Below are 23,318 nucleotides of genomic sequence, written 5' to 3' on the forward strand. Positions count from 1 at the left end.
AAAACTTTCATAACACAGTGAATACAAAAGTGTGGCGCGCCGATCACATTCGACACAAAACCACAAAGTCCAGAAGACAGTTTACAACAATCATATGTCAACTGTCAATAAACTTATAAAGCCAAACCTCCGCCTCCAGCCGTTACTTTTTAACGTGGTGTAATAACGCGTTGCAACGCAACAATTGCAAATTTCCAATCAAATTTCGTATTTGTTTTATATTGCTCAGCAGACGTGAACCGATTGTACGAAATGCTTTTTCACCAAAAAAAAAAAAAAATTCTAATTTTATGACTGAATGAGGATTAAATGCAAACCCAGGAAGGTCTGATGCTTCGTTAAACGAACCCTGAAAGGAAGAATTAGCGTCACATGGTACATTGTTTATTTTGATTATTATTACCTGTCATTTCTTTGTGTACGTCAGTAACAAGTTTTGTATCTTTAAGTAGTGATGTTTCAACCCTGAGAACATTTTAATTTCTAAAGGTCTAATAGGCAAACAGAAACTTAGTAAATGGCTTTTCTTCGTCGTAAGCCGTATGTGAATTATTACGATAATTAGGGACACAAAACGAACAGAAACAGATAATTAAATCATTAATCGGAATCATATACATGACAATTACTCGTCAAATAAAGTTTCATGATCGTCACAGCCCAAGTTTACATCGAGTTCAGAGTCATTAACCGTCCCAGAAAAAAAACAAAAGAGGAGTTCTCCCACCCGTGAACTTTACATGTTACTTTATTGTATCAATTTATACCAGGTAAATAAAAGCAAAAGATGGAAGCAGTCAAGAGGAGGAAGAACAACACAAAGTTTACAAAAGACTCCTTTGCTAACAAAGTTGGCTTCAGTTTCGGTGTAAAAATGATTGACAGTAATTTAATACCGGTGGGACACAAACTGTGCAACAACATCTTTTTCTTATACAAACAGTAAACGGCATATCTGTTTAAAAGTCATCCGTCAGCCTATTCTGAAAACAAAACTGCAGCCTGAAATTATACATGTTTTTCTTCAGTAAGTCAGAAATAGGTGTTAAATAAACATCTTCAAACGATAAACAAGAATAACATTAAATTCTCCATTTAGGACAAAAATATACTCAGACTTCACATCTATTCTAGGAAAATAGTGCACAGCAATGGATTAGATAGTATAGTAAAGAATAATACCAAAGATACGCCTATTTTATTATACAAAAATGTCCATATATTAAAATATAACCGAACCATCTGCAGACACAAACCTCGGCTGAATCTCATCTGAAAACACTCGGATTAGGATTTCTGACAGTCCAGCTATCGTCAAACACAAATCTCTAATTTGAACGTGTGTGTGTCTATTAGTTTGAAAAGATCTCTGTACAATAATGTAAAACTGGAGAAGAACTGAAGAGATGCACCATATTGCTCTGATCCCTCCTCGACTACGGTAAAGTCGTCACACTTTCTTAAACTTCTCAGATCCCAGTAAACGAGTCGACTTGGGATTCAGCAGGCGGTCGTACCCGAGTTGCATTTACAGCTTTGTCTCACTGCTTTTCTGCGTTTGGCACTTGCAGCAGCGTAATCCGCCCGTCGGTCAGACCGACGACGGATTTATTCCAATGAGATTCAAGTGATTATTCAAACATAATAAGGGCAAAAAAATAAATAAATCTGAAAGTTACCTTTATATATATATATTAAAAAAAAAAAAAAAAAAAAAAAGCGTCTTATTTCACTTATAGTGGAATACAATCGCAGGAATATTGGAAATGTATTTGCATCTTAACATCCCGTTTCAGATTGATGGGAATGTCAGTGCTTTAGCTGCACAGGCTGGTGATGAATCCACTACGAGCATCTTCAAAATACTGATTTGTCTTAGACTAACCAATAAAAGTCTTATTAGAGGCCACCTTTAAAATTCTCTCATACTGGCCCATTGTAAAGTCCTTATTCAAAATGTGCACGGTAAACCTAGTAGTCCTGAATCCAAGCTTTCCTCTCACTCGGTGAGGTTTTGTATTAAATTCATGGCTCAGCTACTATTTTCCCTTAAAAAAAAACAACCTCAAAACTATGTCAAGGCAGACAAACAGAAGAGAATACAGTACAAAATACTACATCAACGATTGCAAGTAACACCAGCAGGAGTCAAGAACAACAAGTCTTGAATGTGTCGTTTTGTCAAAGAAGACTAGATTTGTCAAATGTGCACTTCAAGTCAGTAAAATCTCCCTAATATTCCTCAGTCAGCATGTACAGACAGAACATCCGCCTTCGGCGTTACGCCGATGTTCAGGGTCAACAACGTCACCGTCTGTGTGCTTCGTGTGCGGTGTGCTTGTGCTGTGATCAGATCGAATGGTGACCTGGCACTCCGGCGGTCCGCCGAGTGGTCGTCACATGCAGTTCACCACGTTGCTGGAGCCCTGGCCGACGTCTCGGATCTTGCTGATGTGAGACGAGCAGACGGCCACGCCGGCGCCGGCCCGGCAGTGAGACACCGAGCCCACCAGCTCCCACCTGCACGGCAAAGACGAACACATAACAAGGAAATGATGAGGGGGGCATATATAAACACAGCTGAAATGATGACTGCTGTTCAGGGGGGGCCGTTTCATTTCCTCCAGTTTTAACGCTCACCTGTTCATCCGAGGCTCAAAAGCTTCCACTGTGTTCAGGTAAATGTTTCCGTTGTGGCCTCCAACTGCAAACACTCTGCCCATTACAGTGGCGACGCCGACTCCCCCGCGAGGGGTGGTGAGCTCAGACACGTACTCCCAGCGGTGCATTCGTGGGTCGAAGCGCTCTACGGAGCTCAGGGGGGAGTTGTCATCAAAACCACCTTTAAATCGGAGAGACAATTATTTCAAAGAGCAACATTTACAGCTTGCACAACTGGAGGAAGGTGGAACAACTTAAGTAGCATTAATTTAAGAGAACTTCACGAGTCCACACCGGGTTATTTTTCCCAGGACTTTATGCCACAACAGAAATCCGAATGCTTCAATGACTCTTCAAATTCAAGTGGTGGAATAAACATCCGTGAATCAGTTACCACCTTTATAAAACATGAACTTTTATGTTTCCTGATTGGTGCATTTGTGTATAAAACTGAAGGGCGTGCACTTAAAGCATGTGATGTGGGCATATGAAGAAAGGCGCCCACGTACGAGGAAGTTTCAGTCACTGGAGTACAACTAAATGTGCACATCTCAGAACTTTTGTATACTTTATGTATATATTTATGTATCTCGTGATTTCTCTCACCCACTACGTAGAGGCAGCCGTTGAGTTTGCTGACTCCATTTCCGGCCCGCCGCTGGCCCATCTCGCTGACCTCCGACCACTTGTTGAGGTGAGGATTGAACCGCTCCACGCTGGAGAGTGACGCCACGCCGTCGTTGCCTCCCACTGCGTACACGAAACTCTGACAAGGAGAAAGGGTAGAAAGCCGTGAAGTGCGGATCCCATGTCAAACATAAACAACCTGACTTTTCTCATCAGTTTTACCCCCAATGCCACAGATCCAACTCCTCCTCTGGGGGTGTTCATCGGAGCCACAGCGCTCCAGCAGTCGCTTTCGATGTCGTAACGCTCCACGTCGTTGAAGCACGAGTTGTCATCCAGACCTCCAATTGCATATATAGGACCACCGAGAGCTGCCAGAGCGATGCCCCTCCTGAAACGCACATCAAATAACAATACAATATAAATTTAGACATTCAAGTTTTTCCATTGAACATGTCTATAAATATTTCACTGTCTATGTACCGTTTGGTGTTCATGGAGGCTTTCATCATCCACTTGTTGGTGAGGGGATCAAACATCTCCATGTTGCCCAAGTGTTCGTTACCATCATGGCCACCAACAGCATAAACCTTACCTAAGGAAGGCAACACAAAACAAATCTGAATTACAGGCTTTATAAATATGTGCCCAGACCACAAGGCATGGATCCAATATGTCCAGTAATGTTTCAGTGTCCCTCAGTTACTAAACCCATCACTTCACTGCTACATGCCTTTTATGTTCTATAGCGTGTTCATATGAAACCCCTCTTACCTCCAACCGATATTACACCCACATGACGTCGTCTGCTGTTCATTTCAGGACCAAAGAACCAGCTGTTCTTGGTGATAGAGTAGCATTCGATGCTACGAAACGGGTCACCAGAACCCCCCCGGCCGCCCACACAGAACAAAACCCCTGAGGAGCAAAAAGTTGGCACACTGAGGAAAGAAGACACTAAATACTTAACGTCCATAGAACTTCAGAACGAACAACATTTCAAAAGATGGAGAATATATTACGCCATCACCTTAATTGCAAATCATTTAGCATTTCATTTTGCGCATCCGTGTGGTGTTTCGGTGACGATCGTTTTTCAAATCATGAGAAAAAATGCTGAATGTCGCCGTAAATGTCATAAAATCAAAGCAAACCCTGACCCTATAAGAACTACCTGCAGTGTGCTTCCGGGGTATGGTGCGGACTGAATACTCAAAGTCTGGGACCACCTTGTTGCTGAGGTGCAGGTGATAGTTCCTGGCTTCGTCCATCAGGTCGCGACAACTCAGGTTACCTTTGATCATCTCGTCCTTCGCCACTGTTCCAGTCAGGAAGTCTACGGGGAGTAGAGGGAGGCGTACCTGGAGAAGCCACAAACAGGGAGTGTAATGGTGTTGTTAAAGTCCCATTTATGAAGCTGTGAACATATACAGTCTGTGACGCTAATTTCACACACAGATATGCAGCAAAACATTGGAGTACCAAAAGGTCATAAAGTTTACAAGAACAACACATACAGAGGTACTTCCACATGTAAATGCAAAACATCTTGAAGTACAACACTAATAAAAATACAACAATCTCTCCAGCCAGATCAAACTCTCCAGGGGCAAAGGATGCCGTCTCTAACCTGAGACATGATCTGGTCCAGCCAGCTCTCGTGGTGCTGTGGGTTTGCTTTCAGCCATTTCACAGCTGCATTGTACACCTGTGTCTCCGAGTGGATATTGAGCTCGCTGGAGGAAAGTAATGTGCGCAAGTGTTGGGGTGACACAGCTGTGAAGTCCTCGCACTCCACTACCTCGGTGAAGTGCTCACAGGCGTAGCGGTCGGCCATGTCCATCAGGTCCACGCGATTGTGGCTCTCGGCGAAGGTTCGAACTGCCAGGCAGTTGGTGGGGTGAAAGTGGGCCTTCATGTACTCGCAGCAGGCTCTCGCCACCAACTCAACCTAACAGATTCAGGGAATAAAACAATGGTGACACAGTATTAGTCCATAATACAGTCTGGTTCCGACCACAAAGTGTATTTTGAAGTGTGTATGAGGGTGTATACTTGAAAATGCAGAACAGCTCAGTTCATGTCATGCAATAACAAATTCCCTGCGCTGTTTGTTGTTTGATGACGTGTGTTTGTTTACCTGGAGGATGCAGGCAGCATACAGCAGTGGCTGGACATTGTCCACAGTTAAGGTGAGCTTAGAGGAGTAAGCAAAATGCACCAGGTCCTGGATGGCATCACCATCAAAGTCCTTGATCTCAATCAGTTCCTGCTTGGCCTCCGACATCTCTGACAGGAACATGGCCCTGAGGGAGGAAGTACACATTCAGACAAGACAAAACAACTAAAAGAAACGCTTCATGTTATCAATATGTTAAAGTGCAACCATGCTGTAATTTGCAAGTTGCCAACAATATATTTTATGTTCTGACCTGCCCTGTAATTCATTACATGCACATGTATTTCTTTGTATCAAAAGAATGGAAAAAATATGGGACACACCTGAAGTAAGGGATAACACAAGCCAGTACAAGCTTGTGGCATGGTATCAACCTACTGCCGACCTACAAAGACAGACAAACACAAAATGCACAATCTAAGAACAGAGCTCACTCTCATGAAATATTGATAAGCTCACCCATCTTCTTCTTTTTTTTTTTCTATTGTGACAGTATATACCGTGATATTTATATCTATTCACAGACAGAAAATAAACCAACCAAAACATACAATACATCTTTAAAATATTCTTTGTAAAAATCATCTTCAACCTGACATCACTAACAACATAAACAAATATCAGCGGAGACCAAACACAACTGTCTGGTTGCTCGAGTCCAGACAGAGAGGCCTACCTTCAGCGTGACGTCGCAGAGCTCCCCCACTTCATAGAAATGCCTGAGTGAGTTATGGAAGTCCTTCCAGGCTTCGTGAGCTTCAAAGATAAAAGACCCATCGGGCTCACATTCTGCTTTGGTTGCCCTGTTTCCAGGCCGCTTCTCCTTGGGCTTGGGCTGCTTGGCATGGTCTGGCACCACATCCCCTGGTGCCATCGTGGGCTACAGGAAACAACACCTGCAGGAAAGAAGACAGAGGACAGGAGTGTGAACACCTGGTTAAAAAAAAACAACAAAAAAAAAAAAACAGTGGCAAGTAGAGGTGGGTAACATGGACAAAAATGCTCTACAGAAAATAAATCAGCAACACTTAGGGTTTTAATTTGGCTCTTTTTAAGCAGAAATGACAATTTTTCTCTGGTTCTATCATTAACTCATTAAATTAATGACATATTGTTGGGTTTTGCGCTGGTGGTTTAAAAAAAAAAAAAAAAAAAAGAGAGAAAGAGCATATCTGCCTTCGATTTCTGGGTGTGACTGGCATTTTTCAGCATATTATACATGAATAATTGAGGAACTGAAAATACTGAAATAACAGAGCACTGTTTCACCCAGTACAATTATATGGAAAGGCTAAAAACAATGGTATAAAATTAATTAGTGCCTACCTTTTGCAATGATTTTTAATTCCACTGACCCATCCAAGAACAATTAGCAGTCAAAAACTGCAACTCAAAGCAAATAGCATTCTGCAAGCGTCAATGGAGGTAACAAAAAGGTAAATTAGTGGTGGGGGACTTTGCCTGCCAGCTGAGCAACTTTTGGTCAGTATGCCTCCTCCTTTCGGTGTCACTTCCCCTTTCCTCATTCAGCAAAGACTGAAGTCAAATGTGCAAAAATAGGACAGCCAGTTGGCTCCAAGAGACAAAAAAAAAAAAAAAAAAACTTCAAAAGAAAAAAGTGTAATGTAAAAAAAAAAAAAAAAAAAAATCACATCTATTGCTGAATCTGATGAAAAGTCTCCACAGCTTTGTTGGGAACAGACACTGAGCAGACAGCCAGAGGCCAAAGCTCCACCCACACCTTACAGATGATGCACTGTCTCTCTTTTAAGCTTTGCCTCTGACTCTCAATAGACTCCGTGTATCGCCCCCTCATCGCTAGTCCTGTCAGCTGTAGGAGCAGGAAACATCCAAGTCCCACGATATGCGCCGGTGATTAAAAAGACCCTCTCCATTTCTGTTCCACTTTTGTAGGCTTCGTCTTGGGAGGCCGTTTGGTTTCTCGACACGCGCGGGGAGATTCGGCAACTCTGGAAACGCTCTGAACACCCCGAGATGCCGAACATCTCCAGACTGTGTGTTTTAATATTTATAAAGACTAAGTGGAGCGAGATGGTCAATAATTCAGAGTACACTGGGATGTCTCGTTAGGCACAAAAGCACACAGAAGAAGATAGGAGGCTCTGCACTCCTGAGGATCTACTGCTGTCAAGACAAATCACCTCTCCTGCAACCACATGCAGTGCTGTGCATGGTGCATGGTGCATGTAGTCAGCACATGTCACATCAGTGCATGGGGTTTTGTCATTAGGTCTGAGTATTGTGACAGTAACTTGCTCCCTGCACACTGAATTGGGAAATTCAACTCAACACTTTTTGAGAGATTGAGAAGAAGATGCATGTTGTTGTTGTTGTTGTTATTGTGCAGGAACCTGGAAGTAGTTTTGACAATTACTGCAATTTATGACTTATTTTTTTCACCCCGTCTTACACCTAGAAAGTTATTACATTATCTATATAATACACAATCTTGCAGAAGTGTAATTTTGAGGTCCTAACAAAGCACTAATATGTATAAAACATTAAGTTCAGCCTGATACATATATATATATATATATTTAAAAAAAAATGCAGTCTCGCACACAAACCCCAATAAATCAGGGTTTTGATCCACAAGTATATAACAGACGTGGTTTATCAGCTTGCTCTTCGACATTAGAAGAACGAGAGAAAGTGTAAATATTCAGGACGAAGAACCGGTTTAGTTTATATTTACAGTTGATTCACGGTTAGCTGCTCCGCTAACGGCAGCTAAGCAATCGGCGTGACAGCCAACGATACCTGGCAGGAAACGGGACGAGATGCAACCGCGAATTCAGCGGAAAAGCGACACCCGGAGAAGTGCAAACACTACCCAAAAACAAAAACAAAACATTAGAGAATAGTTACAACAGGTCAGTATATATATTTAATTTAGATACCTCATGTCGTAGCAAGAAATAAAATGCCGGCTTCTTTCGGTGGAATGTTTGGCATTGGCACGTTCGTTCCGAACCCAGGTGCTTTGTGGGTAATGTAGTTTTATAGCTTTGAACTCGAATCAGCAGCTGAGTGAATGAGATGGAAAGCAGATTTAAAACCTTTTCAGGTTCATTAAAAGCTGGTTCAGCGTGGCAGCCTGAAATATCAAGACACCACACCGTCCAATAGGGACGCACAGTAGACGTGCAGCGATGTAATTTCATGTATTAAACTATAACACTGTTGACTTGTGTTTCTTGGTTGTTTGTATGTAATATGTATAGATATATACTGTACTGTATATACTGTGCATTTTATATTTTTTTTACTGCTATTTTATTGCTTTTCTATTATTATCTTATTGCTTCTGTATGCTGCTGTAGCGAAAAAATTTCCCCTCGGGGATTAATATCGTGAAACATTTTCCCCTCGGGGATTAATAAAGTAACTACCTACCTACCTATTAGTGGAAGTAACCCTGAAACTATGTTATAACGACCAACAGAAGTCTGTCTCTTCTCTCTGACTTCTTTTAAAACACCAGCGTCAAAGCTGATTTACCAATCGCTTGTAATTTACCTGTAAGTGTTTAAATGTTCTGAAATCATCCCAAGCTTTGTGCAGAAACAAATATCAGTAGTTAATCAAAGAAATAGTAAATAGTGCCACAAGCATGACTCAGTTAGTTTCAGAGAACACTGACAGGATAAAAAAAAAAGGGCCCTAAACTAGAGAGCAACATGCAAAGTCAGGAAATATTATACAACTATATTGGCCAATAAAATCTCATTTAAAATTATACATTAACAACACCTTTGTACCTTTGATTGAGCCACTTACAGTGTAGTGTTTGCATAATTCTGCCGCACAATTCTGCTTTTGAAAGTATTCAAAATAGGAAATAGGTGTAAAGTGGTTTTATACTTCTAGATGAAGAGAAACTTTTCAAGGGAAATGATCAACATAGCAACATAATCACTTTTTCTCACTTATTCATCAATGCCTAACATGCAAATGACACCTACACATGTTAAAAGCACAAAGCACTTAGTATAAACATTAAGAACATCGTGTTTTGTTTGAATAAATACTAGTTTTTCATGGATGGAATAACTCAGAACAAAGACTTTGTACTGAAGTGGAGTTTGCACTCTATTTCAGTGATTGTATTCTCTCATGCCACATATTTACATTCAACTTTTTGCTTATAACCAAAAGCAGTTTCTTGTGTGTTCTCAAATTATTGGTGATACCGATGTAGGAAATCTAAAGTTGTTAAAAATGCAGATTATACGTCATATTTTAAGAGGAACAACATTTAAAACTCAACTTCTGTTAAAACACTGGCACAATTATCAAAGATGGTTTATTTCAGAGCAGTGTAAATGTATGCAGCTCATCCGCGGAAACGATACAATAATATACCACAACTTTTACAGGCCACTTAAAGGATGCACAATATTATTTGACTCAGTCAAAGTTTCAGCTTGGTGACGGCCGTCTGACGGCAAACACGACGCTGTACTACTTGTACTGCTTCTTCCGTTTCAGGAGGGAGTCCCGTAGGGCGAGCTAGACGGCAAACACAAAATATTTACAGTTAAAATGCAAAAAAAAATGGTTTCATCTTTACGGTTGATCAAATCAGTTTAGCCACAGACAAATAGATCTGAGTTACCTGTTTCTCTCTGAAGGAGCGTTTGCCTTTAGTTCTGACGCCCTGACTGTGTCTCATCATCATGAAGTTCTTGGTCTTCCTCTTCTCCCTGTTGCTGGTGCTGGCGTGAGGGTTCAGCTTCGACCGCTTCCTGACAAAGTCCTTCCGGTCGGTTCGTCCCGCCTAGAAAAATCAAACACGTCATATAAGAGGTGAAATGATTAACCATCTTGTCAAATGGTTTAATGACACAAAATCTATCAACTGTTGAGGACTAAAAATGCAAAAAAAAAAAAAAAAAATCTCTGGTTACAGCTTTTCAAATTTGGATATTTGCTTTTTTTAGACTACAATAACAGGAAAACTGATCTCTTACAAGTAATCTGATTATGTCAACAACAGCTGTAGGGAATCATTTTCATATATATAAATTATTTTGTTAACTAATACATGACATTTTATACACCAAACAAGAAAATATCAATTGACTAATAAAAGATGACAAATCAGATAATTGTTATCCACATCCCTACACATCATTATTATTATTATCATTACGCAATACACAAACTGTTGCTGTTTACTTTGTGCTTTTCTCAAAACATGTTTTCATATCATCCCACAGTTAGCGTCACATTTTACCATTGCTGTTGCCAGTCGTGTTTCTTTGTCTGCTTTTGGTTTCTTATGCAGTTTCTCAATGTTTCTTAAGGTCAGCACCTCCGACCTGAGAGAGTTGAAAAAAAGAAACAGCAATGTGATTATTTATCATTATCAGCAAAGTCATGAACACAGAGCACACTCATATTTCAAGGAATAGCAAAGCTGTTTCACTAAAAAATGTCGTGGAGACAAATTAATCTCTGCAATCGATGGAAATCTTTAGGGTTCAAATCTCACTTGTTTTCACTCTCATCGTCGCTGTCCACAATCTTCCTCTTCTGGCCTTTGCCCGGTGCAGCGTTGACCTCCTTGGCCATCTGGACCAGACGGATCTTCTTGAAGTCGTCTTGGGTGAGGAGCCTGCCGCCGCTCACCGCCGCCGCCTTGGCTTTTCTCTCCTCAACTGGAATACTTCGAAGCTTCTCCGCCTGACAAAAACGCACAAAGTTTCACGTTAAAACAAAGTAAATGACCACGTTTCAGTAATCTTATCAAGACATGCTTTTAAAAAAAAATGTTTTTATCCTCACCACTTCTCCTGTGTCTTCATCGGACGAGTGGTGAACGTCCACCCACTCCCCATCTTCATCCTCATCACCGATGCTGGCGCTCTCCCAGCCGTCTGTTGAACAGCATGAAACAGTCTTTTATTCATCATACGTTACCTCCACATACAGAGAGAGAGAGAGAGAGAGAGCAGGGTGAAACTGGAGCCGACCTTCGTCCTCCTCTCCCTCTTTCTTCTCCGCCTCCTCATCCAGGACTTCGGCTCCGGGGATGTAGTCTTTAGCCTCCAGCTCTCCGTACTCTTTGATCGTGGCCTCTGTTGACGCCTCTGTCGGTCTCCCCTGGACAACAAGCATCGCTTACAATTACACACATGTAACTTCGGCAATTCTCAGAATCGGAAAGAGTTTCTAAATATATTTAAAATGTTGCTTTTTTTTTTTTCTTCTGTAAAGTACTTTGTAATTTTATTTGGAAAACTAAAATATAAATAAAATGTCATGTTATTTTTTACTTTTGATTAAATCACACTTATCGGTATGACAATTAACTGACAACTAAAATGTCATGATCATGACAGCCCTAATATTCAAAATGCTCCCATGTTTTGATTATTCAAAACAGGGGGTCTCCAGTTTTTGTTTTTTTTCCCCTCTCAGAGCTACTTTTTCACATAGCTGAGCTCCACCAAACCAGCTGAATAAGCTTCTTTTATGTGGACAATAACGTATTCATACTCATCACACACACATATGCTCAACGAGGAGCTCACAAGCTACCCGGTAGCTCACACATCACATAAAACATGCTGTCAAATCGGAGAGTGACTTTTCGTTTTGGAGTTCACAGTGAGCTCACCCTGTCCCTCTTGTGCAACATCTGTGGATTCAGATTCCTGAAAAGCTGGATCAGTCCTCTGGCCGACATCATCACATCTGAAATAAAGGTAAAGCACATCATGTCAAACACAAATACACACAGATGAATGATTCTATTCATATTATACAGTCTCCTATAAAAACAGGTCAATCACTCACTCTTGTCTTTGTGGTTCTTGTACTGGGCCAGGTCCTGCAGCAGGTCTTCATTGATGGAGAGCGGACAGCGAGCCGACACCTCCTTGATGGCATTAATACTGAGATACAAAAGAAAAAAAAGTCAAATTTACAGTAAAACGATAGCAACACTGAGAACAACAGCTACAAGACGATATGACTCTGTATGTCGGATTAAACATTCATCCCTTCATATTTTAATCCATAATCACTTTGGATCACAGCAAGCAGAAAGCCGACAGAGTGTCATCGACTCACCCGACAGTCATGACCTCGCCCGAGTTCCTGTCCGTCACAAAGTTGTTGGCGATGGTCATGATCACAGGTTCGATGATCTGCAGGAGTCAAGAGGATGAGCAGTGTTGCACGCTTACGTTAAATCTACTTCATTTACTGAATGAATCTGAAATGTACCTCGGGGGGGACGAGTTGGTGGGAAGCCTGAGCAGCACACAGGAGGATCTTTGTCACCTCTGAAAAAGACAGCAGGTCGTTAGAAATGTTTCACCTACGGAGGAGTCAACTTATGTCAGTGTGAGTTATTGTACCTCTCTGATGGGGCTGAAGAAACCTCTGGATGAAGGGATAAAAATTGAAGAGGAAGAGCTGCAGAAGGAAAGAAACACCGAATAAATACTCACTATAAAATACTACATATGTATTACATGCTTTATTCACAGGATCACAGGCACAACAACATCTACTGTTTAAAACCAGAGTCAGGCTGCCGTTTCACTCATACTTTTTCATTTTAAAATACATAACTCACTGCAATAAGACTGTACAATAACTCACCTCTGGCAAAATCCATCACACAACAATAACACCGTTGTCTGTTTTTCTTGTTTGTTAAATATATATATATATATATAAAAAGTTGAACTATTGTTTAGTTAGTTTTAATTTAATTTAATTATTCTACTTTATTGTATATACTGTGCATTTTTATATTTAATATTTTTCACTGTGATTTTACTGCTTTCCTGAATCTATAAAAGCTGCTGTAGCGAAAAAAAATTCCCCTTGGGGATTAATAAAGTAACTACCGACCTACCTACCGTCTGAACTATTCTGGTATTTTTAAACCCCAAAACCACAGACTTTTGAAAACGGTGCTGACCCGACTTAGGTTTGAAAATTCAAAGATATTCTGGAAGAGCAGAAACTCCTGCTTCCTCTCAGCCATGATTTGTCACACCACAGTTACTTCATCCTTTTCCGGAAGCAAACAAACAATCTGCCTTGACCACTGGTGGTTAATTCAACATGAAAAACAAAATAAAGGCGTTCCTTGCCTTGTTGTTTAGGCCAGCAGCTGTTGTGCTGTTAAATTCTGCATTTTATAAAGCTACTACTGAATAAATGTGCAGGTGGAAATCTATCGTTCCAACATTTAGTGACAACTCTCATGTCAAGCGGTGTTTGTCAGCCCTTAAAGGAGCGCTGGTGTTGCACTGTAGTCACCAAAGACAGTTTATCACCAGTTTTGGGTGACGTGTCCAGTGCATGTGAAGAGTCGTGCGTTTTCAGGTGTGTCGGTACGGACAGATTATTTTTTAAATCGGGTTAAAATGAAAAAGAAAAAGGAAAAACAAAACGGTGAGTCACCAACCTCATGGATTCCAACCAGTCGGGAAATCAGCTCCATCATCATGATCTTCACCTCGAAGCGCTCTTTAGAGTTTTCCAACTGCTTCAAGAGTTTCTCTGAGAAATCTGAGTAAAAAGAGATGTTTGATATTTACAGTTCTGTAAAACTGTAGCACAAATGACGTCGGACAAATTGTTTGTCGTGGTGCTGCAGAGCGGACGGACGACTCTACCTTGAGGATCGTGAATCAGGTGAATTGCAGAGAAATTAAACACTTCCACTTTCCTCTTTTTCTTGTGTTTCTAAGAAAATAAAAGAAGAAAGAGTTATAATGATGAACACAGATGTACTGTGACTGAACACCGCCTCTGTAAAAGTTACATCAGTGATACCTTGAGGACTTTCATGGCCTTCTCCATCTTCTTCTTGTTTTTGGTGGTTTTCTTGCCGGTGGAGTATCGCACCATCAGGTCTCTCGTTGACGTTCCCTCGTTCTGAAAGATAAGACGGATTCTTTACAAAAACAGCAGATCTAAACCGCATGTGTACATGTTTTAAAATGAATTATTCCTCATCTTCAAAAGCACTCTCTCCTTTAAACAACACGATCTTTGGTACTCGCCTCTGATTCTGAATCGCTCCCATTTTTCTCGTCTTCATCTTTGCCCAGGAAGAATTTAAGGCCCGCAACGACGACCTAAACAGGTAGACTGACAGGTTAGAACGTATATATCGATTTTTCTGCATATTCAATCTAATATTGCTTTCCATCAAGAAACACGTACCTTTGTCACCTTGGAGAAGCACCCTGTTGTAATGACATTCACTGTCTTGGCATCGTTCCTGTGACAATAACAAAGACACCGTCAGATCAACATGGTGCCGATTAATAAGAATTTACTGTGAAATAGGAGCTCGACAAATCGTGTTCAAGATTCAACCCACCATATGTTCCTGTTGTAAAGCTCCACCATCACATCCAAAGAGATCTTTGCTGCTATCGGGTTGCTGTCTCTCAGCATGGTGTACATGAAGTTCTGTAACGTCTGGAACAAACACAGGCAGTGAAGTGGCGATCGCTATCAATTGGTACGTAAGCAACACGTGTTCGTACTTACTGTGTTGACTTTGTTGTTTTTGTGCTTCGCGTTGATGTTTTTGATGTCTGCCACAATGTGTGTGTAGAGTGTCTGTCGGGGAGAGAGAGAGAGAGAAGCAAATGTTTACATGCGAAACTAGAGGAGAGAGCACGACGTGAGGAAAATCAACAAACGTCTGAACACTGAAATATAAACAACACCAGAAAAGAGAGTTCAATAATTGGGAGTTATGAGGGAATCACAAAATCGTAATTGTAAAATAAGCAAACAAGCTGCACAAACTGACCCTCCAACCTAAACAGCATGTAGTCATATAATAACACACGAAAACACCTTTCAGTATTTTACCTTTCCTTGCAAAAACAAAACAAAGTACACTCCAAATCATATGATTTACAACTATATAACGCTACAGATGTGGAGACAGAGGAATGCTGCGTTTCCTTCCGCAGATGTTTGAGGGCCGAGCGCTCTCACCTTCCTGAGCAGTTTGTCGTGACATCGCAGCAGCTCGAAGAAGAGCTCCAGGAGGCCCGTCGGGTCGATCAGCTGTTTGTTCCTCAGGAGAATCAGCGCTTTGCAGAAGGTCTGAGGAGGACAGAAGAAACACAGAAACATGTCCAGTCATTTGCGCAACTAAAGCAAGTACAAGCAGCCGTGATGACACTTTTGTTTGTTTGCAGCCTGTATTGTTTTTACACGTGGTTGTATTATTGATGAGTGGCAGGTGCTCTCACCATCCGGAGGTCTGCCTCCAGGACTGAATGGAAACTCATCAACAGCTGGGACAGCTCCTGGGGAAACGTGGACAGCTGCTGCTTGTAGCAGTGACCGACCTGAGGAGGAGGAGGAGGAGGAGGAGGAGGAGTTTTAGCTACACATCTAACCGAAGACACGTTTAACCTTAAACACAAACCACATTGGACCAGCTGTTACCTGAGCGAGAAACATGACCAGGTCCGCCAGCTCCTTGTTGGGTTGGTCAGGCTGCAGCTTGAAGATCTGCACATTGGACTGGTAGTGACGGTGCTGCTGCTGAAACTGTTTAAAGCAGAACAACAAACAGCGTGTTGACGAGGGCCTTCAGTCAACAAACAACCGGCTAACAACTTGAGCAATCTGAGCTAACAACACCTACCTCGTCTACGTACGACTGCGGATCTCTTTTTATAAGATTCTGGAGTTGAGGCAGGTTGTTTGGTAGCTTGTTGTTTTGTCGTCCGGACATGGTTGGAGATTATTTTGTCAATATGTTGAGGAAAACAAAAACAAAAGCTCAAATGTACCTTTTTAAGAAGCAAGCGTGGCCAATGTGTACGCTGCCATTTAAGTTCCAATGGGAAGTGCAGACGTCACGTCCGGTCACGTGGTCGTCATTTCCGCTTTAATTAAAGGGGACTCGGGTTTTATTTTCTGCTGTAGTTTAATGATCTAAACTTACGAACAATTGTCTGCGCTGTGTGATTATAGACATAGACCGTATATAAAAATGAAATATATATGTTATACTTGTAGTTTTATTTTAGCATCATTGGTTCACGTTAGAATAGACAGATTTATCAAACTGTTTTAGTCAAAAATAATTTTTACTGATAAACTATGTTAAAAGAAATTAGTTATTAACACCATAGGATTGCACCTACTCTTAATTTGTAGACTTTTCATAAGCATTTGGAATTAAATGCTTGTGTTAAAAGTAAAATGAGAATAAATACATAGTATTGTAAACAAAAACAAAAATCTTTTGCACAATGAAAAAAAAAAAAGTCTCTTTTGGACTTCTTTTTTTAGTTTTGTATTGTTGTTGAACTTTGGTTTGGTATGAACTGTTGAGGCTTATTCGCTCTCCGTAAGCCTTGAACCACGTGTGATACCTGTGCGGGGCTCGAACCCGTGTCCTCATGAGGCCGTTTTCTAGCTGGGCGTCGTAGACCGCTGGACTATCTTGGGCCCCTGAGGATGATCCCCGGCAGGAGAAACTGTTTAACGGAGTTCACTCAGAGCTTCCAGCGACTCAACCGACCATCTGGTTAACTCAACAGGTAAAAGATTATACTTCACCGAGGTTTTTATTAAAGGTTTAAATTCCACCTCGGCCCGCTGATGGTGATTCAACTTTCAGTGAAGTTGTAACGTTTGGAGATTTTGAAAAAGTTTTGCATACACTGCACATTACAGGAAGATATTTAATATCACTGCAGACCCCCTTTGAAAACATGTATATCTACTATCCAAAGAATGTCTGCAGCAATTTTGGTCGCATTTGGATGAATATTTGTGGACGGTGGAGTTTATAGGTTGCAGTGAGTCAAAGATTTGTTCCAATGCTGTCCAATTCTAAGGAAGGGTGGCACAGTACTACTGACTTTTAGCTGGAAGGTTGCGGGTTCAAATTGTAATATATAACAGTGCTTTCAGAATTGTTTTACAAATAAAAAATAATGAATATTTGCACCACCTGGTGGTAAAACAGGTGTAAGACAAGTCATCTCTGCTGGCTGCAGTTCTTCCTATTAGGTCGTTTAGGGGTGTTCATTAATTCAGGGCACCACAGATTCAACATTATCAGCATCGTCACTGATTCGCTGAGCAGTAACTTGTATGCGGTCACTTTCTAGTCATCTGCAGCTCAACCAGAGGATGAGCTGCAGATTTTCTGCCTCACAGTTCACTGGTTTTATTAGTCGGCAAACTGTGAAGAGTCGTGTTCAGTTAATGTTTCTGTAACTGAAGCTTTGAATGTGATGCAACTGTTTTACACGGCAGATAAATATCCAGAATGCTAAAACGCACAAAAATGACAAAAGACAAGAAAAATAAGTGATTCTTTTTTTTTTTTTTTGTAAATGAAACTTTCCTTTACACATTTAAAATGTATCCAGTTTAATTTTCAGGAGATGAATATGTACACTTTTAATTTCATCATTTAACTCAGGCAGTGAGCAGTAACTGTATAATAGATTTACATAGCAAATACTGACATAGTATTCTGTCAAGGCATGTTCCAGCATCAAAATAGGCTTCAAAAGACACAATATTGTTCCACATAAAATATGAAATCACTGATCATTTCATAATCATTTTAGAATATCCAAGAATCTGAAAAAAACCAAAAAACTATTAGTGTTCTCTTGTAGGTGACAATAAGAAATACAATCAGCAGTTCTCTTAAATGCATTGAAAGGGGGTAGCAGCCAGAGAGAGAACTCAAAAAGCAAACATAAAAATATAGACTTCTTTAAAGGATTTACTCTCAAGGAACCGAATATTTTAAGGCATTAAAAAAAAACAAAGACGTAGTGTATTTTGGCAATTTCTGCCTGTGTCAACTCTCATTTAGCTCTCGTGAAAGAGTCAGCCAGCTTCTACATGACAGCGATATGTGGTCTCTACTATCCTGAGATGTTTTCCTCTGCTTGAAGGCATCTGAGGACATAAAGGATCACTTGATAGCAGAAAATATACTGGTCCTGAAAAAGAAACAAAAAACAAACAAACAGAAGGAGGGAAATATGTGAGAAAACATGGAAAATACTTAAATTGAGCAACTTAACACTAAAAGTAAACATTTAAAAGTCACCTCTGTCTGGACCATTCCCTGTCTCTGAAGTCTCATATTCCTTACGACATCTGAAATATCAAACTACAGACAAAATGTTTTATTCAACTGCAGTCAAAATGTGACAAAAGACAATAAGAACAGAAGCTTCCTTATGAAGACACTTACGTCAGCATCTTTACTGATGAGCCCCAGAACCACGTCGACACAGATGAGGGTCCCCGAACGCCCGATGCCTGCGCTGCAGTGTGTGATGATGGGCCCCGATCGATGAACGTGCCTCATGTAAGAAATGAAGGTGAGCAGCTGGTCGGGTTGGGACGGCGTCCCGTGGTCGGGCCACCCGGTGTAGTTTAGATGAGTTATAAGCTGGATTTCATTTGTCTGGACGCAGGGGAACTCTTATGTTAATGTGCTCATTTTAAGGGTCTTAAACGCTTAAATAATCATAAGAACATTCACGTAAAAATGATTCACCTGGATATCTTTGACCTCGATGTGTCGGATGACAAAGTTGTCCAGATACTGGTCTTCGATCAGTGTGATCTGTAACCTGTCGTCCACCATCTCCGCCGTCCTCGGTGTGTCCGGCCAGTACCGCTGACATTTCACTTTGCCCCCCTCCACCTCCTGTGTCATCATAGCGATCACGTTGGACTTCTGCTCCCACACCATTTGCCAAAAGTCCCCCAGAGTGGTGGGTAAAGGTCCCTGGCAGGCGATGTACATGAAGTCCTCGTCAGTCACTGGCATCTTAATGAAGTTGGCGTTGATGTAGCCTCCGTCTTTGCCGAGAACAACTCGAGTCGTGTCGACTAGAACACAAAAGAGCAGAAAAAAACCCAGATCAAATTATATCCAATATTTTAGTCTCCAAGCCGCCAATGCTCCCGTCATGAAATGTTTTGCGGATAGAGGACAATATATCTGTTGATTTTCTTACATGGAACAATATTCTTGTAGCGGTTCTTCTTCTTGTTCTCCTTCGTCTGACCGATTAAACAATCGTCCAGCGGCTGGAGATTCTGAAGATTCTGCCACAAGGAATAAAACAGACGGTCGTGAAAATCTAAATTAACTGCACTTCACTTACAGGCGTTAAAATTCAAAGACTCTTACTTCAAACTCCTGTAGTGGGACTTTCTGCTCCAGAAGCCCCCTCATCATGCGAACCACGCTGTCGAGCTTCGGTCCTGTGTACTGGCCGTCGGGGACGACTTTGACCAGGGGCAAAGACGTCAGCTCGTCCTCGGTGATGATTGGACCGTCTGTGTGAAGACAAAATGAGGGAACAAAACAGTTTGAGCAGAAACGTAATAGCTCAAACGCCTGTGGTTTGTAGATTATGAGAAATATCACAAATAAAAAAACATGCTGAATATATTTTCCCCACCCAGCCCTATACATTTTGACACATTTAAGGAAAGTTTGGCCTGGCCAGTATATATTATGTAAGATTTAACATTTCTAAATTTGAAATTGAAAGTTTAGAGAAAGTTCATCTCACCATCTCTTGATTTGGAGTTCATGTTTTCAATGGGCAGCTCATCACTTCCCCATGTGATTTCATCTTCGTCCGGCGGCCCGGCACTCATTTGCAGATAGCTGCTGATTCCACAGACACAGAGAACAGATGTTAATATGTACTACACCTAGTTTTAATTGTAATAAGCGTATATCCAAAAAATGCTAAATTGTACTTTTCATTCAGTGGATCGTCAACACTCTCCTCGTGCCATGTCACTTTCCGGGAACTCTAAATTAAGAAAACAATATATGAGGTTAAGTCAAACAAAACAAACCCATCAAATATAAGCAGCATGTTGATTGAATGTTTTATCAGATTTGTACCTCAGGAGAGTCTTCAGGTAAAGAAGAGCCATCACAGTCGGTGTCCTCTGAAAGCTCTGCGCTCTGCTCTGTCTCTTTCTTATGCTTGAGTGGACCATCTTCATAGTCTGTGAAACATGGGAGGGAAGACAAGTTTATGAACTTCTTATTTACAAATTGTTTTATTTTGTTGGTAAATTCAACACTGTTCAGCTGAGATTTTCAGTCCGTTCTAGTGTATGCATGTTGCACTGTACCTGTCGGCGGTATGGGAGGGAGGCTGCCAGATTTCAGCTCATCATGTGGAATACACAGCTTCGTCTTCACTCCACTGTCCTCACTCAGATCTGAAAGCAACACGGAGGATAGGGAAGATGGAAGAGGTTTACTCTAACAGAACAGTCACAATCTCATTTTTGATTGAGTTTGATCTTCCTCAAAAAAGAAAACGCAACATTTCAAAAACTCCTAGAAAAATGCTGCGTTCAGGGTCTCTGCTTGTACCCGTGTTTCCGTTGCACTTGTCAGAGTTGATGGGCAGGTAGGCCAGGTATGTGTTCGGGTTCTGGCCTGGTGGTCTCGATACGATAAGATGTACCAGGCCTTTAGCTTTACGGATGGTGGTGACAGCTTTGGTGTGCGACACACCTGTCATTAGTTCTTCATTCACCTACGAGGTAAACAAAGTCAGTTGGGATTAAAACCATTATGGCAGGGCTGCGTGTTGTCACAGAACATTCAGAGAAACATAGTTTAAGAGTGATTCAGAGCATTCAGATCATGTCGATGTAAAAACAGGTTGGCAGATGAAATATTCTGTAATATTTGTCATTTTATTTGTATTAAATTCAGAGTGTGTGCAAGAGTAAATTACCAATGTTTCAAATATTGCTTAACAAGATTTTAACCGTAAATTCTGAACACCAAAAGACAGTCAGTACTCACTTTAAGCAGTCTATCTCCTACTTGCAGCTTTCCCGAGGACTCTGCTATTCCTCCCGGCGTGATGGACTTAACAAAGATCCCCCTCTCTCCTCCAATGACGGAGAAACCCAGTCCTCCCAACGGCAGCTTCTCCAGATCCACCTTTGTGATCTCCTCCTGCATTTTCAGCAAACAAATACCGTTAATTTGTGATTCAGCGCTTTAGTAGACAACTGTTTGGTTGCAAAGGAGCTACTAAAAAGCCTTTGCATCAGCAGTAAAAGCAAATCACTGCTCAACATATTTGTCATTTAACATCAACATTTTATTTGTCATTTGCTTGGACCCAACGGGAGAGGAAAGTTTCATTTTAACAGAATATAAAACAATAAAAATTAGGTAAAACTAAATTAGTTAACTCACCTCTATAGGGCAGAGGGCTGCGATACCCTCTGTATCTCCTGAATTTTCTCCTTTAGGGAAACCTTTAACAGAAAAAAAATGTTGCATTTATATATTAAATATAACAATTATAAAACACAATTAAAATACCTTTAAGATGTAACGTGTACCATTTATGCTGGATGAAACCTTGGGGCCGATGTTGTTGTTGAGAAAAGAGACACTTTTCTGCTTGGGAGAAACAGGCTTTCCATCCCTGTGAGACAAAGAAAACAAAATTTAAACAAATGTGTTCAAACTATGTCTTGAATTTCCTCTAATGCCATTGAGTGGAAAAGCACAGTCAGCACAAATATGTTCCACGCAGGCTCCACATGTCCTCCTTTGTGAGTGCAGACTACCTGGTGGCTTTGAGCGTGAGGTCATCGAGGGAGAGCTCTAACAGCCTCGTGCTCTCGCTGAGAGTTAGGTCCTGAGTGGGAGCACCATTGATGTAGTGGATCAGGTCGAGGGTTCTCAGGCTTTCATCCTCAGAGGCCAATGAACCCGGCAGGATGTCTTTCACATATAAAACCCCATAGGCACTGTCGCTCCCACCATCTAAGACCAAACCTGAGGACAGAACAAGAAGTAAAGCAATTTAGATTTGACTTGGAGAACTAATCAAACACTGGACATCAGCGCCTCAATTTCACCCTTCAGGGATCTTTTATTTATTTATTAAGGACAGTTTTTTTACCCAGTGGTTCTTGGTTGCTCTTGAACCAAATGTCAGGCAGTAAATGGGCATCTATGGGGGGTTTGGGAGCCTCCAGGACCCTCCCCACCATCAGGTCAACCACCCGAGGAGCGGCACGCACAAGATTGACCACCTCTGTGTGGCCCATATTACTCACGTCTGTGTTGTTAACCTGTAGATATAAAATAAAGGATTTAAAGGAACAGTTTAACATTTTTGGAATAACAAAGTAACAGAGTTGAGCCATTTCCAGTCCTCGTACTCAGCAAAGCAGAGATAATTGGGTTCAAGCTCCATAATTAATGCAAAAACATGACAGTGGCATTGATCTTTAAACAATCACTTCTTGGGTCAAATAAAAGCACCGACAATGGAGGCATCAGATGAATTCGTACCATGATCATTCGGTCCCCGGGCCTGAGCCTTCCATCTCCTTTGGCTGGATCCTGGACGATGTCATGGATGTAACACCCATGATCATTACCTTTGGTGAGGGTGAAGCCGAGGCTGCCTTTTTCAGACTTCACCAAGGAGACCTTTAGCTCGACTTCCTAACAACAAAGAACCACCACAGTTACAGGAATTACATACGGCTGAAAAATCTTTAGATTACGAACTTCGTCTCCCTTCCTCCGTCCTTACCGGGACAAATTCCTCCATGTCCTGGCCGTTACCAGACACAGTGAGGTTTAAGGGCAGAGGCAGTGGAGGAGGCAGGGGATCAGGGCTCGGGGCAGAGGGGGAGGACAGCATCAGCACAGAGGGTGACTCCAGGTCAGCTGTCACAGGAGATGAAGGGCACCTATCCAAACATCCATAATGTTTGTTAAAAAACACGAATGATAGTGACAATATGATCCATT

The 23,318-nt window shown here is 41.3% G+C and overlaps 3 protein-coding genes across 6 annotated transcripts in view; all 3 read right to left on the bottom strand.

Moving 5' to 3' along the window:
* Window positions 1-1,585: 1,585 nt before the first annotated feature.
* On the bottom strand, window positions 1,586-8,472 carry klhl8 (kelch-like family member 8). 3 transcript variants are annotated; one of them, XM_069710741.1, is made up of 12 exons: window positions 8,389-8,472; window positions 6,144-6,363; window positions 5,791-5,852; window positions 5,429-5,594; window positions 5,090-5,239; window positions 4,463-4,649; window positions 4,063-4,206; window positions 3,772-3,883; window positions 3,511-3,679; window positions 3,268-3,427; window positions 2,641-2,842; window positions 1,586-2,520 (listed from the first exon to the last, which is right to left on the bottom strand). In XM_069710741.1, exons 2-12 carry the CDS (start codon window positions 6,339-6,341, stop codon window positions 2,397-2,399), a joined length of 1,674 nt encoding a protein of 557 aa, XP_069566842.1. In that variant the 5' UTR covers window positions 6,342-6,363; window positions 8,389-8,472; the 3' UTR covers window positions 1,586-2,396. The 3 variants fall into 3 exon arrangements, with proteins under 3 accessions (XP_069566842.1, XP_069566840.1, XP_069566841.1); XM_069710739.1 differs by having other exon boundaries at window positions 4,919-5,239; XM_069710740.1 differs by lacking the exon at window positions 8,389-8,472 and adding an exon at window positions 6,794-7,586 and having other exon boundaries at window positions 4,919-5,239.
* A 1,303-nt stretch (window positions 8,473-9,775) lies between these two features.
* Window positions 9,776-16,329, bottom strand: sdad1 (SDA1 domain containing 1). Its single transcript, XM_069710806.1, has 22 exons — window positions 16,140-16,329; window positions 15,938-16,042; window positions 15,739-15,837; window positions 15,479-15,589; window positions 15,020-15,091; window positions 14,847-14,947; window positions 14,687-14,744; window positions 14,524-14,598; window positions 14,294-14,395; window positions 14,134-14,203; window positions 13,923-14,026; window positions 12,859-12,916; window positions 12,725-12,783; window positions 12,569-12,645; window positions 12,293-12,390; window positions 12,114-12,190; window positions 11,467-11,596; window positions 11,279-11,370; window positions 10,986-11,176; window positions 10,728-10,812; window positions 10,107-10,268; window positions 9,776-10,000 (listed from the first exon to the last, which is right to left on the bottom strand). The coding sequence occupies exons 1-22, from the start codon at window positions 16,227-16,229 to the stop codon at window positions 9,953-9,955; spliced, it is 2,064 nt and encodes a 687-aa protein (XP_069566907.1). The 5' UTR covers window positions 16,230-16,329; the 3' UTR covers window positions 9,776-9,952.
* Window positions 16,330-17,825: 1,496 nt separating this feature from the next.
* The window catches only part of ptpn13 (protein tyrosine phosphatase non-receptor type 13), a 41,479-nt gene continuing 35,986 nt past the window's right edge, over window positions 17,826-23,318 (bottom strand). For both annotated transcript variants that reach the window (XM_069710730.1, XM_069710731.1), the window contains 18 exons: window positions 23,098-23,257; window positions 22,851-23,006; window positions 22,456-22,627; window positions 22,118-22,328; window positions 21,887-21,972; window positions 21,738-21,799; window positions 21,336-21,491; window positions 20,895-21,060; window positions 20,648-20,737; window positions 20,412-20,518; window positions 20,261-20,316; window positions 20,068-20,168; window positions 19,680-19,828; window positions 19,504-19,594; window positions 19,038-19,375; window positions 18,729-18,944; window positions 18,582-18,644; window positions 17,826-18,471 (listed from right to left, as the gene is read on the bottom strand). In XM_069710730.1, the coding sequence (XP_069566831.1) occupies window positions 18,394-18,471; window positions 18,582-18,644; window positions 18,729-18,944; window positions 19,038-19,375; window positions 19,504-19,594; window positions 19,680-19,828; window positions 20,068-20,168; window positions 20,261-20,316; window positions 20,412-20,518; window positions 20,648-20,737; window positions 20,895-21,060; window positions 21,336-21,491; window positions 21,738-21,799; window positions 21,887-21,972; window positions 22,118-22,328; window positions 22,456-22,627; window positions 22,851-23,006; window positions 23,098-23,257 (2,458 nt within the window). In that variant the 3' untranslated portion in view covers window positions 17,826-18,393. The remainder of the gene's footprint in view (window positions 18,472-18,581; window positions 18,645-18,728; window positions 18,945-19,037; window positions 19,376-19,503; window positions 19,595-19,679; window positions 19,829-20,067; window positions 20,169-20,260; window positions 20,317-20,411; window positions 20,519-20,647; window positions 20,738-20,894; window positions 21,061-21,335; window positions 21,492-21,737; window positions 21,800-21,886; window positions 21,973-22,117; window positions 22,329-22,455; window positions 22,628-22,850; window positions 23,007-23,097; window positions 23,258-23,318) is intronic.

The sequence above is a fragment of the Brachyistius frenatus genome, unplaced genomic scaffold (assembly GCF_029030835.1).
Source record: "Brachyistius frenatus isolate BFR_SWC_R1_liver_20210118 unplaced genomic scaffold, ASM2903083v1 Contig_94, whole genome shotgun sequence".
NCBI classification, from domain to species: domain Eukaryota; kingdom Metazoa; phylum Chordata; class Actinopteri; family Embiotocidae; genus Brachyistius; species Brachyistius frenatus.